Source organism: Mus caroli, unplaced genomic scaffold (genome assembly GCF_978045245.1).
Source record: "Mus caroli unplaced genomic scaffold, Mus_caroli_1 scaffold_15, whole genome shotgun sequence".
NCBI classification, from domain to species: Eukaryota; Metazoa; Chordata; class Mammalia; order Rodentia; family Muridae; genus Mus; species Mus caroli.
Window position 1 is genome coordinate 32,318,713 of NW_028227270.1, and position 20,169 is coordinate 32,338,881.

Below are 20,169 nucleotides of genomic sequence, written 5' to 3' on the forward strand. Positions count from 1 at the left end.
TAGTGTTGAGTTTCCTGACTGTATATGGGATGGATTCCTAGGTGGGGCAGTTTCTGGATGGCCTTTCCTTCAGTCTCTGCTCCACACTTTGTCTCCCTCTTTGCTCCCATGAGTATTTTGTTACCCTTTCTAGGAAGGATCAAAGCACCCACACTTTGGTCTTCCTTCTTCTTGAGCTTCATGTGGTTTGTGAATTGTATCTTGGGTATATATCTACTAATCAGTGAGTGCATACCATGTGTGTTCTTTTGTGATTGGGTTATCTCACTCAGGATAATACTTTATAGTTCCATCTATTTGTTTAAGATTTTCATGAAGTCATTGTTTTTAATAGCTGAGTAGTACTCTACTGTGTAAATGTACTACATTTTATGTATCAATTCCTCTGTTAAAGGACATCTGGGTACTTTCCAGCTTCTGGCTATTGTAATAAAGGCTGCTATGAACATAGTGGAGCATGTGTTCTTATTACATGTTGGAGCATCTTCTTGGTATATGCCCAGGAGTGGTATAGCTATGTCCTCAGGTAGTATTATGTCTAATTTCCTGAAGAACTGCCTGACTGATTTCAAGAGTGGTTGCACTAGCTTACAATCCCACCAAAAATGGAGGAGTATTCCTCTTTCTCCACACCCATGTCAGCATCTGCTGTCACCTGAGTTTTTGAACATAGTTATTCTGACTGTTTGAGTTGAAACCTCAGGATCATTTTGATTTGTGTTTCCTTCATGACTTAGGATGTTGAACATTTCTTTAGGTGCTTCTCTGCCATTTGAGTTTCCTCAGCTGAAAATTCTCTGTTTAGCTCTGTTCCCCATTTTTTAATAGTGTTATTTGATTCTCTGGAGTCTAACTTTTTGAGTTATTTGTATATATTGGATACTAGCCATCTATCAAATGTAGGATTGGTAAAGATACTTTCCCAATCTGTTAGTAGCCATTTTGTCCAATTGAGTGTCCTTTGCCTTACAGAAGCTTTGCAATTTTATGAGGTCACATTTGTCCATTGTTGATCTCAGAGCATAAGCCATTGATGTTCTGTTCAGGAAATTATCCCCTGTGCCCATGTGTTCAAGGCTCTTACCCACTTTATCCTCTATTAGTTTTACTGTATCTGGTTTTATGTGAAGGTCCTTGACCCACTTGGACTTGTACTTTGTACAAGGAGATGGATTGATTTGCATTTTTCTACATGCTGACCTCCAGTTGAACTGGCACCATTTGTTGAAAATGCTTTCTTTTTTCCACTGGATGGTTTTAGCTCCTTTGTCAAATATCAAGTGACCATAGGTGTGTGGGTTCATTTATGGGTCTTCAATTGTATTCCAATTAATCTTTCTGCTTGTCTCTGTACGAATATTATATGTTTTTTTATCACTATTTCTCTGTAATCCATCTTAAGGTCAGGGATGTGGATTCTCCCAGTTCTTTATTGTTGAGAAGTTTTAGCTATCATGGATTTTTTGGTATTTCAAGTGAATTTGCAAATTTCTCTTTCTAACTCTATGAAGAATTGAGTTGGAATTTTGATAGAGATTGCATTGAATCTGTAGATTGCTTTCGGGAAGATGGCCATTTTGACTATATTAATCCTGCCAATTCATGAGCATGGGAGATCTTTCCATCTTCTGAGATCTTTGATTTCTTTCTTCAGAGACTTGAAGTTCTTGTCATAGAGATCGAAAGATGAAAGTGAAACTTGCGTGGTTAGAGTCAATAACCACGCAATATTTTATATTATTTGTGACTATTGTAAATGGTGTCATTTCCCTAATTTCTTTCTCAGCCTGTTTGTAATTTGAGTAGAGGAAGGCTATTGATTTGTTTGAGTTAATTTTATATCTAGCCACTTTGCTGAAGCTGTTTATCAGGTTTAGGAGTTCTCTGGTGGAATTTTTAGGGTCACTTAAGTATACTGTCATATCATCAGCAAGTAGTGATATTTTGACTTCTTTTTTTTTCTAATTTGTATCCCTTTGACCTCCTGTTCTTGTCTAATTGCTAGGGAGACATAACAATGGAAACCAAGGAAATTAAAAAAAAAAAAAAAAACCATCAGATCCTACTTCAAAAGCCTATACTCAACAAAACTGGAAAATATGGATGAAATGTACAATTTCCTAGACAGATACCAAGTACCATAGTTAAAACAGATCAGATAAACCATCTAAAGAGTCCCATAACCCCTAGAGAAATAGGAGCAGTCATTAAAATTTCCCCAATGAAAGAAAGCCCAGGACCAGATGGGTTTAGTGCAGAATTCTATCTTACCTTCAAAGAATACCTAATACCAATACTCTTCAAAGTATTCTACAAAATAGAAACAGAAGAAACACTACCCAATTCATTCTATAAAGCCACAATTACGTTTATACTGAAACCAGACAAAGACCCAACAAAGAAAGAGAACTTCAGACCAGTTTCCCTTATGAACATCAGTGCAAAAAAACTCAATTAAATTATTGCAAACTGAATTCAAGAACACATCAAAATGATCATTCACCATGAGTAAGTAGGTTTCATCCCAGAGATGCAAGGATGGTTCAATATAAGGAAATCTATCAAAGTAATCCACTACATAAATAAACTCAAAGAAAAAAAACACATGATCATCTCATTAGATGTTAAAAAAAGCATTTGAAAAAATTCAGCATCCCTTCATGTTAAAAGTCTTTGAAATATCAGGAATTTAAGCTCCTTCTCTAAACATAGGAAAAGCAATATACAGCAAACCAGTAGCCAACATTAAACTAACTGGAGAGAAACTTGAAGCAATCCCACTAAAATCAGGGACTAGACAAGGCTGGTCTCTCTCTCTCTCTCTCTCTCTGTCTCTGTCTCTGTCTCTATCTGTCTCTCTCTCTCTCTCCAATATAGTACTTGAAGTTCTAGCTAGAGCAATTAATGTTAACTTCTTACACTAAGTCACCAGGCTAAATTCAAAGACAGAAGTCAACGTTTTCAAGACTGGGTGACTCAGCATATCTTACAGGTAAGAAGTACATTGCTTCATTTAAGTAGCTGATATAGTAAGTCACAACATCAGAACATCTGTTCAGTAAATGTTTGATAATAGTCTGAATAAATGAATAGCTAGAAGTTTAATAGCTGCAATTACCTCAGAAAAAAAGGAAATGAAGGAAATGAAACACTATTACATAGTCCCATAAAATGTGCAGAAATAAAAAAATATCTTAAAAAATAAATAACAAGTAGTCAGCCTGTGTAACCCTATTTAGTTAGCAAAACTTTCAAATGTTTAATAGAAAAGTTTTAGATTTTTAAATGAAATAATCCAATAATCCATGACATACTAATATGTTCAAATTTCCTATTTCTAACACATGATTCCAAAATATCAATTTATTTCCTAGGGTATTAATTATCTGAAGTATGATGTGGCTGCTATTTAAAAGCTCAAAAAATGTAAGTGAAGAGTTGGAAAGTCAGAAAAATTTGTAAAAATAAAATACAAATTTGTTGAATTAAAGTTACTGTACTAACCATTTAAATCTGAATCAATTATGAACATTGTGGTGTCATCAATAATTAAATGCTCAGTATGTAAATTTAAATTGGCAATTTTAATTTTCATTTCATCAAGACAAAGATGTAAATTAAATTGCATACTAAAAATTAGTATATTATGTCATACACATAGAAGATTAAGAGAACAGTGCACTTATAAGTGGATTTAGCAAAGTACTTAAAAGCTTCATTTAAAATACTGAATATAAATAAGAGAATCAAGAAACTGGAGAATTTAATAACGAATTCTCCCACACACAAAGAATTCAGTACCTAATTAGAGTCAGTCTTTTAAGTGTGAGTTTTAACTAATTGATAATTTCTCTTTAGAAAATAATATGAAATAAGATACTCTTAAAAAAACAATAATAAAATATGTACCCTGTGCATAACTAATCCCTGTATATTAAATAACAGCAAAGAAGTTTAGTTTTAACTCAATGTGTACAAGTAATCTTCTTCTGCAAAACATGTTGCATTTGCCTTTGCCTTTGCTTATTTATATCAAGTTCATATCAACTTCACAAAAACAATTCATCATCACATGCTATCCCATTCATTGTAATTAACATATTCCTATTAGAAGATAAATTTTTAATTATTTTGTTTAAGGTGACCAACTCTTCTTTAATCTAAATTTTTCTGAGTTCAAAATACACATTGATCCTTATACAATAACACACCCCACTCTCACCAATAGACAGATCAGGGACACATAAACTAACCAGTGACACAGCACATTAGCAACTTAACAGCACATCTGAAAGTTCTACAACAAAAAGAAAAAAACACACCCAAGAGGAGTAGATGGCAGGAAATAAACTCAGAGTTGAAATCAACCAATTATAAGGGAAGCAAACATGGGTTACCTAACTCAGGATAATATTTTCTAGTTCTATCAATTTGCCTGCTTACTAATAAGAGGATATTAGCTAAAAAGTACAGAGTACCTAGGATATAACCTCCAAAATTTAAGAAGATAAACAAGCAGAAAGGCCAAATGAGGACATTTTAATCCCACTTAGTAGGGTGAAGAAAATAATCATGGAAGGCAGAGGGAGGGAGGGATTTGGGTGGGAAAGGGGAAGGGGAGGAGAAAGGAGGAACATGATCAGGTATTGTGGGGGGTTGGAGATTAGTCCAGGTGACCAGCAGAATGAATGGAAATACACACCCTCAGAAGGTGGGAGGTAGGGAGACCCTATGGAAAGTAACAGAGACCTGGGAGGTGAAAGACTCTCAGCACTCAATAGGAGTGGCCTTAGATGAAGTGCCCAACAGGGTAGGGACAGACTTTGAAGAGCTCATGTCCCATAGATAGACAGGGTCTCAAGAGGAGGGATGGAGTTACCAACCCACAGTCCAAATTTCTGACCCAGAAATCTTCCTGTTCAAAAGAACTGCAGAGACAAAAATGGAGAAGAGGCTGAGGGAAAGGAGGTCCAGTGACCGGCACAATTGCTGATCTACCTCATGGGGAGACACCAAGGTCTGACACTATTACTGATGCTATAATGTGCTTTTCGACAGGAGTCAAACATGACTGTCCTCTGAGAGGCTCAACCAGCAACTGACTGAAACAGACACAGATACTTACACCCAATTGTTGTACTAAAGTTGGGGACCCCTATGGCTGAATTAGGGGGAGGATAGAAAAATCAGATTAGGAGGGCAACACCATAGGGAGACCAGAAGTCTCAACTCACCCGGATACCTGGAAGCTCACAGATACTGAGCCACAAACCAGATAGCATACAGGAGCTGGTCTAAGGCCCCCAATACATACATATATAGCAGACAACTTCTTGGTCTAGCCTCAGTGGCAAAAGATGCATGAGTTCTCCCCAGGGATGGGGGAGGCCAGATGGGGGGGAAGCATCCTCTTAGGGACAGGAGGAGGAGGAATAGGGTGAGGAATTGTGGGAGGTGAGACTGGGAAAGAGGGGTAGTGGTTGGATTGTAAAAATTATTAATTAATTAATTAATTAATATTTGAATAGTGAAAAAAAGAACAAAAAGAACTATACAAAGAATTATCAAAACTAAAAGCTGGTTCTTTAAGAAAATCAACAAGATAGATAAACCCTTAGCCAAATGAACTAAAGGTCATAGAGACAGTATTCAAATTAACAAAATCACAAAATGAAAAGGGAGACATAACGACAGAAAATCAGAAAAATAAAAAAAAATGTCAGACACTACTATGAAAGCCTATACTCAACAAAACTAGAAAATCTAGATGAAGAGGATGATTTCCTAGATATATGCCATGTACCAAAGTTAAATAAAGATCATGTACACTATATAAATATCCCCATAATGCCTAAGGAAATTGAAACAGTCATTAAGATTCACCCAACCCCCCCCCAAAAAAAAACCAAATAAAAAAACCCACCACCACCACCACCATCACCAAGACAACAAAACAAAAATCAAAAAGAAAAGGAAACTAAACAAAACAAAATGCAAAAGCCTAGGGGCAGAAGTTTTGAGTGCAGAATTCTATCAGACGTTCTATGAATGCCTAATACTCAAACTATTCCATAAAATAAAAACAGAAGGAATACTACCTAATTCATTTTATGAAACCACAGTTACTCTGATACCTAAGCCACACAAAGACCCAACAAAGAAAAAGAACTTAAGACCAATTTCTCTTATGTATATCAAGCGAAAAATAATAAAATTATTGTAAGCTGAATCCAAGAACACATCAAAACAAATTTTCAACACAATTAAGTATGCTTCATTCCAGGGATGCAAGGATGCTTCAATATATGGAAATGCATCAACAAAATCCACTATATAAACAAACTCAAAGAAAAAAAATCATACAAGCATCTCATTAGATGCTGAAAAAGTCTTTGACAAAATACAACACAGCTTCATGTTAAAAGATTTAGAGACATCAGGATTCAAGGCACATACCTAAACATAATAAAAGTAATATACAGCAAAATAACAGCCAACATTAAATTAAATGGAGAGAAACTTGAATCAATCCCAAAAGTCAGGGATAAGAAAAGGCTGCCCACTCTCTCCTATTTTTTCAATATAGTACTCAAAGTTCTCACTAGAGCAATTAGAAAACAAAAGGAAGTCCAAGAGATACAAATTAGAGAGAAAGAGATCAGATTTTACTATTTGTTGATGATATGAGAGTATACAAAAGCAATCCCAAAATTCTACCAAAAAATACCTATACCTAATAAACAACTTCAGCAAAGTGACTGGATATCAAATTAATTCAAACAAATCAGTCGTCACTCTCTACACAAAAGATATATGGGTTGTCAAGAAATTAAGAAAACAATACCCTTCATATAGTTACAAATAATATAAAATATCTTGGTGTAACTCTAACCAAGAAAATGAAAGCTCTGTATAAGAACGTCAAGTCTCTGAAGAAAGACATCTAAGAAGACCTCAGAAGACAAAGATTTCCCTTACTCATGGAACAATAGAATTAACATAGTAAAAGTGGCTGTCTTAACAAAAGCAATCTACAGATTCAATGTAATCACCATCAAAATTCCAATTAAATTCTTCACAGAATAGAAAGAGGAATTCTCAACTTCATCCAGAATAGCAAAAAAAAAAAAAAAAACAGAAAAGCAAAAACAATTCTGAGCAATGAGAGAACTTTAGGGGAATCATCATCCCTGACCTCAAGCTGTACTACAGAGCAATAGTGATAAAAACTGCATGGTGTTGGTCCAGAGACAGATAGGTAGTCAATGAAATAAAATTGAAGAGCCAGAAATAAACCTACATATACCTATGGTCATGTGATCTTTGACAAAGAAGCCAAACCATAGAGTGGAAAAACAACAGCATTTTCAACAAATGGTGCTGGCCGACTGGCAGCTTGCATGTAGAAGAATACATATTGATCCATTTTTATTTCCTTGTACAAAGCTCAAGTCCAAGTTGATCAAGGACCTCCATATAAAACCAGATACACTGAATGTGATAGAAGAGAAAGTGGGAATGAGCATTGAACATTGGAACAGTGGAAAATATCCTAAACAGAAAATCAGTCGCTCATGCTCTAAGATTATCAAGATCATCTAAGATCAACTTCTGTAAGGCAAAAAAAAAAAAAAAAAAAAAAACACTGTCAATAGGATAAACAGCAATCTACAGATTAGAAAAAGATCGTTACCAACCCTACATCCGATAGAAGGCTAATATCCAAAATATACAAAGCACTCAAGAAGTTAGACTCCAGAAAACCAAATAACCCAATTAAATAATCAGTACTGAGCTAAACAAAGAATTCTCACCTGACGAATAGCAAATGGCTGAGAAGCTGCTAAAGAAATGTTCAACATCCTTAGTCATCAGGGAAATGCAAGTCAAAAAAACCCTGAGATTCCACCTCACCCCAGTCAGAATGGCCAAGATAAAAACTCAGGTTACAACAGAAGCTGCCAAGGATGTGGAGAAAGAGGAACACTCTTGGTGGAACCAACTTTTGGCAATTAATCTGACAGTTCCTTAGAAAACTGGAAATAGCTCTACCTGTAGACCCAGCTATACCACTCCTAGGCATATACCCAAAAGATTCTCCACCATATAACAAGGACGGGTACTCCACCTTGTTCATAGTGGCCGTATTTATAATAGCCAGAAGCTAGAAACAACCGAGACATCCCGCAATGGAAGAATGGATACAGAAAGTGTATTTCATTTACTCAATGCAATACTACTCAGCTATTAAAAATGAGGACATCACAAACTTGTTTGGTAAATGGCCAGAACTAGAAAATATCATCCTTAGTGAGATAACCCAGACCCAAAAGGACATACATGGGATATGCTCACTGGTAAGTTGATATTAGCTAAAAAGCTCACTGTACCCATGATACAAGACCATATGGAGATTAACAAGAAGGAAGGTCAAAATGTGGAGGCTTCAAACCCACTTAGAAGGGGAAACAAAATAATCATGGGAGGCAGAGGAAGGGAGGAACCTAGGCGGGATGGGGAAGGAAATGAAAAAGAGGTGGGTAGGGCCTGGTATAGGAACAGACAGTAGGAAAGTCCAGAGGACAAGGAAAACAAATAGAAATAAGTATCAATGGGGGTTAGGGAAGTTGGGGAAGCCACTAGAAAGTCTCATACTCCTGGGATGGGAGAGGCTCCCGGGACACCATGAGGATGGCCTTAGCCAAAATACCCAACCGCAGAGAGATGCAACCTGAACAGACTACCTACCTTCTTGATCCCCAGTGAAGGTATGCCGCAACCTGCCCATCTATAAATGTTTAACCCAGAACTGTCCCTGTCTAAACGAAATGCAGTGACAAAAACAGAACAGAAGCTGAAGGAAAGGCCATCCAGAGGTGGTCCCACCATGTGATCCATCTATCCACTGACCTCCAAACCCAGACACCTTAGCTGATATGCTTGCAGACAGGAGCCTGCTTTGGCTATCCTCTGTGAAGCTCTGCCTAACTAAAACAGATGCAGATATAGCCAACCATTGAGCTGAGCCCAGGGACCCCAATGGAAGAATTAGGGGAAGTACTGAAAGAGTACACAAAGGCCAGTCCATGACTTCTGCTACATATGCAACAAGGAGTGCCTCATCTAGCATTACTCGGAGGGGAGGTACTTGGTCTTGTGAAGGCTTGATGCCCCAGTGTAGGAGGATGCTAGAGGGGTGAGGCAGGAGTGGGTGGGAGAGTAGAGGAGCAACCTACTAGAGGCAAAGGGGAGTGGGATGGTTTGGGGGGCTTGTGGAGTGGAGAACAGGAAGGAGGTATCATTTGAAATGTAAACAAATGATTAATAAATTTAAAAAGAAAATATTTTAACTTAATAAAAGATGAGTATATTTAAGTTTAGTCAAAGGAACCAACATTATACTCTACATGTTCATTGCCTCTTTATTCACAATAGCTAGGAAATGGAAAAAATTAAATATTCTTTAGATCATGAATAATGAAAATGAGGTACATATATAATGTAGAATATATACTCAAATATGAAGAAAAATAAAATGAAATTTGAAGGTGAATGGATGGAAATGTATTGGATAAATTAACTTAGACCCTAAGATAAACACTGTGTTCTCTTACTTTTTGGATCCTAGCTCTAAATCTTTAGATGTGAATGTTTATCCTGGAAAAAACATTTAACCAAGAAAGTAGATGGGAACAATGGGAGCAAAGAGAAGGAGAGGAAGATATTAGGATAGATACAGACAGTATGAAAGAAATATGAGAATATAGGGGGTGAGATTTACCAAGAAGGATGAAAAGAGGAAATATGGAGGAAGAGAGAAGAAGAAAGTATAACACTGGGATGTTTGAAAAAACCCACAGAAAATGATTATTTTATGTTTACTTAGTTTTACACACACACACACACACACTCACTCATTTCAATGAAGACATACCACTTTGGGTGATAAAAAGCCATAGATTAGTTACCAACTGCTAGTATCAGGCACAGGACACTTCTTTTCAAGGTGTTGGTCAGTGGAGTTCACAGCTCATTGCTTTTGTCATTGTTTCTTCCCAGAAACCGAAGATAAGACCAGACTAAAGAGACCTTGTATAAGGACTTAGAGAAATCAAGCTCAGACTAACCTGGATGCCTCCTGCCTGAGTACTAGCTTTTACTGTCTCAGAAGTAATGATGCAAGCTTCCAAGGGAGAAAAACAATCACTGGCTCAAACTTGCTATAATATATACAAGCCATGGAACCAAAATAATGACCTGAACTGCAAGATATTCCAAATTAGCCATAGCAGCATTTATATACTGGGGGGTAACCAACAGCCATTCAATTGGACTCAATAGGAGAGAATTCATGTCTGGTAATGTAAGCATACCCCAGTGCATGTTAGTGGTAAGGCTATGAACTTTTGAGAAGAATCTTCTGCTACCATTTCCCTAGCCAGTATAATATCTAACTGCATTCTAAATATTTATTTTTATACCAACAGACAACTTAGTTTTTACTCTTTGTCATTGAAATTTATTTCTTAAACAAAGACTATTATAGAAAGTCACAACTGGTCTAAGAACAACAAACCATTGAGTGTCCAGACATGTTAGATACATATACAATATATCTACTACACTTAAGGTTTCACAAAACTTGCATAAGGGGGAATAGAAAGATTTTAAGAAAAAGAGTTTCAGAATATCTTGTGGAAGATAATGTTTTCTATGTACATCAGATAATCTGTACCCATACAATCTCAACAACATACTTGCTGAAACGAAAGACCTGAAAATGACCACACAAACTTACACGTCAAGGTTGATAGATATCTCACAAAACACCACCCCTTGATAATGAGCTATTGGCAATTAACCACTGCTGAGAGAGGGAGAATCAACTTCTCCAAGGACTAGCTTTCAGATATGTTATCCAATACCAAGTGACCAGCCATAACCAACACAGATGGGCAACACAAAATAAAATCAACAAATTGTATTTCTAAACTCATATGCATACATATATAAAACTATTACAATTAAAGAATAGAGGCCATAATTATGAAGGAGTCAAATAAAAGGAAGGAATTATAAAACAAATAAAAATCGTGGGTAATCATGTAAATACAGAACTCATTACTCACATATGAAATATCCAAACTGTAAATAAATTTTAATTTGTGTATTTATGTATTATTTTAATATATTTATATACTTAATGTTTATGTTATATTTAAATATTTTATATTTAAGGTTTTTATGGCAGTTCTATAAATGTGCTTGAGACTGGACAAGTAGAATGGCTAAAGTGTGTCTAGAAAGATCACTATCAAATTAAATATGTGTTTCTTAATATATACATTTTAAACCTTAAGTGGGTTTTTATTAATTTGCTGCCACAATATTATAGATATAGTGTTGCTATAATCTGGTACGTTTTGTGCACCTGTAGCTACAGAATGAAAAGGTCGCTTGTAACTTCTGAGGTAATTTCCACAAATGCAGGCCAACATAAATTAACAAACAAAAAGGGAAGTTTATGTAACTTTATATCACTATGAAGATAAAGGCTACGTATCTAATTTACATATAATTTACTATGAGACTCCAACAAAGAGTTTAGCTTAAAGGTGAACTAAGAAAGTCTTTCTATTCAATCACAAATCAGACTTGTAGCAACAATTCTGTAATGCCTGTAGATTTTTGTTTGTTTGTTTGTTTGTTTCTGTTTTTGTCTTTCGAGACAGGGTTTCTCTGTGTAGCCCTGGCTGTCCTGGAATTCACTTTGTAGATCAGGCTGGCCTCGAACTCAGAAATTCACCTGCCTCTGCCTCCCAAGTGCTGGGATTAAAGGCGTGAGCCACCACCGCCCAGTGTAGATAAATCTTTAAATAAGTTATACTTAGTAATGTAACATAAAATGTTCCATGTTTCTCTGATTCAAATTATAGTGTAAAGATGATTTATCTAATAAAATTCTTACAGCAGACTCCATGGCAACAAAATGTGGCACAAACCCCTTAGAAGAACTCTACGGCATTTGCAAATTCTCATACTGGATTTAAATGCAATTCTCCAGTAACACTATTAGTTCTGGTTTTCTAAATGCTGTTAGCTAGATTCTCATGTATAGCTGTTGATTATGCTGTTTCTTGAAAATCTAGGCCAGTTGAAGGCATCTTCCAAAATCACCTTATTTCAAAAATTTCCTGACCTCATGTAGTTTCAGCATGACTGCCTTGACCCTCAGTATACTGGAAATTTTCTCCCATTTGGTATCTGCTACTAATGACTTGTTAGTGACTATATTAAAGAACCACATGAACAAAAGTATATTTCACAGAAATCAGATTATCTTTTCGGTTTTCATAAAACATCTCATTTCTGCTTTTTCTCGAGTGCTCTGGAAGCTTAAATGGACAGAATTTGGGCTATCAGCTTTGCTATGATGTTTCTTCTCTAGCAAAGCCCTCAATGCATCATTTCAGTGTTGTCTCCTGTGGTAAAGTCAGCTGGCTGATGAGGATATAAGGCACTATGAATTAAAATTCTCTCATTTATGAAAGGGGTTCTGCAGGCAGTTGGATATTATCACGATCTGATGCGCACTTTATATTTGCACATGGGAAACTATTTCTCACAAAAAATACATAGATGGAATTGTTACTTTCTTGTCTCTGAATCTGTTGCTAAATATTAACACTTTAGAATAAACTTATGCAAATGATAAGATCTTTTTCTCTACTATAACTTAAAAGAGTATATTTATGACTAAAGAATGCTTTCATCTTGATGCTATTTTCAGATTTTCAGACATAGAATGTTCCTGTTTCCCACAATTTTTAGAGTTTCCAACCAGTTTAATTCTGAACTAAATCACATTTTATCCATGAGAAAGAATCACAGCCAATTCTCCTTAACCTACTTCTATAATGATTCTGATAATTTGGGAAATGGATTTGTCTCATCCCACTGTTACCTGAATCCATGGCCATCTGTCATTTTCAGCAGCTGTCCAGGCATTTATAAGGCCCTTCTTATTAAGTCGAGCATAGTAGGGATACCATTTCTGGAGTCCAAAAAGAGCTCGGTGAGTAGATGAAGCTGTGATTTGCTGATTAGATATGATCCCACCTTCGATTCCCAATGGCCCAGAGCATTCTGGAAAGAAATCAGGAAAAAATATATCTGTGTATCAGAAATCATTAGGATGTCAGACTCTGTGACAAAGATCAAATGAGCTTAATTTTACCCACAAACCACTTCAATCCTATCCAGCTGACAAGTTTGTTACTCATTACCACATATACAAATAGTAATTGGTAGTTATGACACTCTCTGCTCTTTCTGGTCTCGTGTTTTGTAACCGACTTCTAAAAATCTTATTTTTTCTATACTTTGATTTAGATTTGTGCAAGTATATTGTCTTAAATTGTGATCTAGATCAGCAAAAGTGACTTCTTTTAATAAGCTTATATTGAATCCATGAGACAGAATTAAATTCTATTTCACATTTCATATTCACAGAGGTTAGTAAGACTCAGGAATCTTTAGTGCCTAGGAAATATTGGTTGATAATATTCTCTTGACTAGAACACATGAACTTTGAATCAAAATTTTTCACTGTTACAAAGATACCAATTTAAACTTGTATAAGTTAGATATGCTTTCATAAAGACTCAGTATAGAAATTTGTTGAAACTTATAATAGTTACTATGAAATCTAAACTGTAGAAACAGTATAATTCAATTATTTTCATTCAAATAACACATCACTATGAACCAGAATATATGGCATTTTTAGAGTATGCAATAAACTTAAAATGTTATCTCAAATATTTTGAATGAAAATTTACAATTTTGAATGTATAGTCCATGTATTTTAAGTATCTATACATTTTCTACAAATGTATAACTTGGAATGTTAAAAAATTACTAATAAAAAAATTAAATTAATAAGATTTAAGCACTGGTTAAGATGATATGATCTTATATTTCAAATGTGTTTAGTTAGTTCTTAAAATTAAAAGTGAAATTAAAGTCATATAGTTACACTACAAATATTTTTTCAGTTCATAAATTTTCACTTATCTTAAGTTTAGTTTAAAAGTTCAATAGTAATAAAATGGTAACATAGGAAAATCTAATACTTTAAATTTTCATTAACATATGCCCAATTTCTTATGATGCAGATTTGGAAAATCAATAATTCTACTATGATATTTATTACAATATATTATGTAAATTCATGAACCTGTGACTAGAGAATATTGCTCTTATTAGTGTCTATATATATAAATCAGCTTGATTGGTGATGACTACCAAGATGAGTTTAGATTTTAATCATTTACTTTATTAACTATAATTAATTTATCCATTTTTTTCTCATTGGTCACTGATCTCATTGTCATTAACCGTATCTATTTTCTAACACTTGCTCATTCAATTAAACAACTCTATGAAAATTAATAACACTTTTCAAAAAGCCTTAGAACTTTAAGAATGCAAATATGGGTAAGTATTTATCATATCATTTTAGGAAAAATGAGATTAGAAAAGTAAAATGGCTTCCTTGCAACTAACAATTTAAAAAGGTTCTTTTGAACTGTTATATCTAATGTGCTCCTTTCTGCATGCATTTGACCTGTTTATCACTATCTGAAAGAACAGTATATCTCATTAAGAAGTCAATCATTCTGATAATTACAGTGTTAGAAACTGCATAAAAACTAATGTTCATATTTATAATCACTGAACACTGAAAACTTAAATGTTGATTCTGTGACCTTTTGTTTTCTTTCACATTTTAAGCCTCAAGAATTTTACAGATTTCATCAAAGGCTATGCAACTTTCATTATTACTCTTGGTTGGGCTATAAAACTGCAGGAGCCCAACTTTTTGATGAGTCCAGCTTTTGGCTGTAGTTCTTTGTATAAGGTTGTGAAACTGTTGCCATGTAGATTATACCTATGATTTCAGGGATGCACAAATATATATATACATTTCTGTATGTGAGAATATTTAATGAAAAAGGAAGTTATGAATCTGACAAAGAGGAAGTAGGGGTATATCTAAGGGATTGGATGAGTGAAACAAAGATGGAGAATGATGTAATTATATCAGACATTAAAAAGTAATTAATAAAAGGCTAATACCGTTAGAGGAATCTCAATGACCTGTTTGTTCTTTGTCTAATGTTTGGATACTAAATTGATGAAAGCAGAGACATTCTTTACTGCAGACTATTTATATTAGACCACTAAATACATTGGTGACAATTACAGAGCCTATCTTGATCAATTAAAGTTCATGGCAGCCTTAGCAAAAGCTGAATAGCATTTAGAAATGCGCATCTGAAGTTTTATATCATTTTGGATGGTGTTTTCAGTACTTTGAAAAAAGAGATTAGATGTTCAACCATACTACTATTCAGTAGGTCCTTTTAATTGTTACTTTTAAACTACCTAACTCTCCTTATTAGGCCACACACTCACAAAAATTCACTAGGAACTTTCAAGTTATCATAAGCAGAATGCAAATAAATGATGTTCATTTTGTTATTATTTCTTTTCTTTCTCATTTCTCAGTCAACTGTGTGCAGAAGTTAAACTAGTTTAAGTTAAGGGTGGACCCTATGATGCCAAGAAATTCTACTCATTGTTTGCAATCCTCATTTAAGTTTCATAAAACACAGGTTCTGAAGATCCATCAATTCTGTATTCAACACACTGTGATGGTCTGAATAGATATGGCCCCATAGACTAATGTGTTTGAATGCTTGGTCCATAGTGAGTGGCATTATTATTAGGTGACCTTATTTGAGTGGACATGGCCTTGTTGGAGAAAGTGCAGGAAGTAGGCTTTGAGTTCTCTTCTTTTTTTTTTTTAAATTAGGTATTTTCTTCATTTACATTTCCAATGCTATCCCAAAAGTCCCCCATGCCCTCCCCGCCACTCTCCTCCCCCTTCCCCCACTCCTATTTCTTGGCCTTGGCGTTCCCCTGTACTTAGACATATAAAGTTTGCAAGACCAATGGGCCTCTCTTTCCACTGATGGCCAACTAGGCCATCTCCTGATACATATGCAGCTAGAGACATGAGCTCCGGGGGTAACTATTCAAAGAATCAACCAAACGAGGAGCTGGTTCTTAGAGAAAATCAACAAGATAGATAAACCATTAGCCAGACTCACTAGAGGGCAAAGGGACAGCATCCTAATTAACAAAATCAGAAATGAAAAGGGAGACATAACAAACAGATCCTGAAGAAATCCAAAACACTATCAGAGCCTTCTACAAAAGGCTATACTCAACAAAACTGGAAAACCTGGATGAAATGGACAAATTTCTAGACAGATACCAGGTACCAAAGTTAAATCAGGATCAGGTTAATGATCTAAACAGTCCTATACCCTCTAAAGAAATAGAAACAGTCATTAATAGTCTCCCAACCAAAAAAAACCCAGGACCATATGGGTTTAGTGCAGAGTTCTACCAGACCTTCAAAGAAGATCTAATCCCAGTTCTTCACAAGCTATTCCACAAAATAGAAGCAGAAGGTACTCTACCCAATTCATTCTATGAAGCCACAATTAATCTGATACCTAAACCACAGAAAGACCCAACAAAGATAGAGATCTTCAGGCCAATTTCCCTTATGAATATTGATTTCTCTTCTTCAGGCTCTGCCCAGTGAGGATGAGACCATCTTCCTGGCTGCCTGCAGAGGAGAGTCTCCTGAAGATCAAGACATATAACTCTCTAGGCTCTTCTAGCACTATGTCTGCCTGGAGGCTGCCATGTGTGCCATGTATCATCCCACTGTGATGATAATAGACTTAAACTCTGAAACTGTAAGCCAGCCTCAATTAAATGTAAGAGTTGCAGTAGTCTTGATGTGTCTTCACAACAATGAAACCGAAGACAATCAGGAACAGACATGTGTAGTAGAATTACTTCCTCATATTTTGGGTGCTCAGTGATTGCAATACTGAAGGCAAATTTCTGGCTTTATTTCTTCACTCAATCTTTCTATCGTAGTTATAATCGATCTATGAACTATAATAGGGCCTTCCTAAAATGTATCTGTGATATTTTACATGCACATAACCCTTGCATCAACAAACAAACATGTGGAAAAGTACAGGTTGCCACAGCAAGAAACTTTTCTGAGACTGAGAAAATAGAACAGTTGTGTTGGCCTAGCCTGAAGAAAGATGGAGCCATCATCCTTAGTACTCCATAAACCATATGTAGTGGTGCATTTTCCCAGCATAAAAAGATAGAAAAAGAAGGATCAGAAGTTCATGTTTTTGTTGTTGTTGTTGGTGGTGGTGGTTTTTTGTTGTTTTTAGTTTTTAGTTTTTTGTTTTGTTTTCTTTTTTTTTTTTTTTTGTCAAGCTCCATAGTAAGTTTCAGGTCATCCCAGGCTATGTGAGATCTAGTCTCATACAATCAAGCAGAATATGAAAAATAATCTTTTTCCACATTGCAAATTATCTGCATTAGATAGCTGCAGATAAAAAGCTGCTAGGACATTGTTCCTAGCATACGGAGGCAAGGAGGATCTAAGAGAAACCAGCATAGTCCATAGTGGTAGCTGAGTGACTTAGATGATATAACTTTTTAAAGTTTATGTACTATAACACAACCAGGAAGCTATGACTCCCAACCTACAACAACCTCTCATTAGTCACACAGTCATTCATTTGACAATAAAAAATTTTAAAAGTATGCTCATATGTTATATTCATAAAGTATTTGTGTCTATTAAGTATTTTTAGACAAGGGACCTCATTTTTATGTCAAGTATATAAGCATTGCTTTCATCAATCCTCAAATCCATATTGCTGGCTTTCATCTAACAATCTTTTACAACATCGGCATTTTACTGTTCCACTTACATATATAAGAAAATCCAGTACTGTAAATTGTGAAGGATTGCTCAATGAAGCCTGAATCTAAAAGGTAACATCTTATTTTCTCCATGTTAATTATCATTGATGATGTTTTCTTTAACTTTAAAAAGTATCACATACACGCACACACACACACACATATTTGTCTCTGAGTGTGTCTGTGGACTGAGGAGGGCATGAAATCTCCTGGAACTGAAGTTACAGATAGTTGTGAGCTACCATGTAGGTGCTGGGAATAGAAGCTGGGTTGTCTTTAAGAGCAGCCCATGTTCCTGTGTTCCTTAACTGCTGAGATGCCTCTTCAACCCCGTGTTATTTTTCTACTCGAAGTATAAAATATGACTTTCATTTGTTACTAAAGAACACTGCTCTATAATGTCCTTAAATTTCCTTTTAACTGGATCCCAGTTGAAGTGATTCTTGTCTTCTGGTCTTTTAGTTCTTTTAAATAGCACTAGAAATATTCACTACAACATCTTTCCATGCATAAGTGCTCAATAAATAGGTGCTGAACACAGCTACTGGAGCTTTTTTTTTTTTTTTACAGGAAGCTGATGAGCAAATTCAAACCTTGCATTTATCCCACAAGGACACATTGTCACAATAACAGCTTCCTTCTCTAATGATGGGGATCACAAACAAATGGATGTCATCATCATAAAAGGTTCAGAATCTAATTTTCTTTGGCCCATGCTCCCCACTGCCCTATTAAATGCAACAGTATAATAATAAAAGAAGATGTTACAATTCAAAATGAAAATGTTTATAGACCTAAGATTAAGTGACCTTAGGCAATTCATAGCAAGATGCTTCAAATATATTACGGTTGTATTTGCCATCCCTATTACAAAATGAAAATGAAATATGCAATAATAATTCAGAGCTAGCACATAGAATGACAACTCTGTGTTTGAATATTACATCCCACTGAGTGTTTGTACATGATATCTAGTCTACTCCTTTAAAGAAGAAAGGAGGTATCATACTACTTCATAACTGAGGACTCATGGAAGCAGAAGTTAATCCTATGAAAATGGATATGGAATGTAGAGTGATTCTTTAGAGATTGAGTTTGTCTCTTCTGCTGCTGTGTTATTTGGGGGAAATCACATTCTCTGCAAAGAGGATAGGGGAATGAACACCAAGGGAATACAAAGAATATTTCTAGGGCCTCTGGATACAAAAGTGCTCACAGAATGAGATGCATTGAAACAGAAAGCGTGAGAGAATGACAGTGAGGTCCAGAGGCGACTCTTGAGGGTAGAGGGTGGCCCTGAGACTAATGCACACTAGCATTCACCAAGGCTCTAAGACATTAGCTGGACACTGTCAGTGGCTCAAACCCTGATTTAAGTATGATGTCTTTTTAACTTTACACAAATTAGAATCAACTAATACAGAACCTGTTCTGATTACCTTAAGTGATGCACCAACACCCACTCCAAATATACTTCACACCTTTTGGTAGCAGCCAGATTACAAAGGACAATGAATGGAAGGAGCATTATTTGCATTTGCTCACTTGGCCTTCCCTGTTGCTGACATATTCATTTAACTTGGTGCAACTGCTGCTGATTCAGAGTCCTTCTCTAACATAGATCAACAATTCCAGCTTTCTAGTGAACAACAAAGCACCAACAGTTCTCCAGGAACCTCCTTATTTTCACACAAGATTGAGACTGCTAAGGCAGCCAGCCTCATGAACAACAACTAGATTTTCAGCTTCTCAAGTATGAAAAAAAGTTCCTATTTCATATGTATTTCTGAATATTTATGTCTGAATATATGATCTGAACATATGATCTGAATATATATATTTCTGAATATATACATATGAATATATATATACTCATTCATTCTATTAATTCAGGTCCTTTTATCATTCATTCTACTAATTCTGATTCTTTAGACAACCTGACAAACTTATCATAGGCCAATTCAAGTTTTACTAATTTACTGAACTCTTATTATGTGCTTATCTGTCTAAAGTCCATCTATCTTCCACTAACTGGATACACCTTTGAAGTGTCCATCCAAGGGAATGAACAAACTATAAAAAACCCTTTATTCTCAAAGAATCAGTATCTTTTGTGGGGATGTGAACTATAAACAAATAAATGACAAGAAATGACCACAACCTGAGAAGTATTATGAAGAAAAATTATGACAGTTATAAATCCTGTTGACAGTGACTTAGATGATCAGAGGTAGACTTTCTGTAAGGTGACTCTAACTGCAATAACTGAAAGAGAAGGAAGAGCAAGCT

At 35.4% G+C, this 20,169-nt stretch overlaps 1 protein-coding gene across 1 annotated transcript in view; it reads right to left on the reverse strand.

The window, feature by feature from the left end:
* Positions 1 to 20,169, reverse strand: part of Edil3 (EGF like and discoidin domains 3) — a 512,171-nt gene that overhangs the window by 185,812 nt on the left and 306,190 nt on the right. The window contains exon 6 of the mRNA XM_021180300.3: positions 12,965 to 13,146. Coding sequence (XP_021035959.1) covers positions 12,965 to 13,146 — 182 coding nt within the window. The remainder of the gene's footprint in view (positions 1 to 12,964; positions 13,147 to 20,169) is intronic.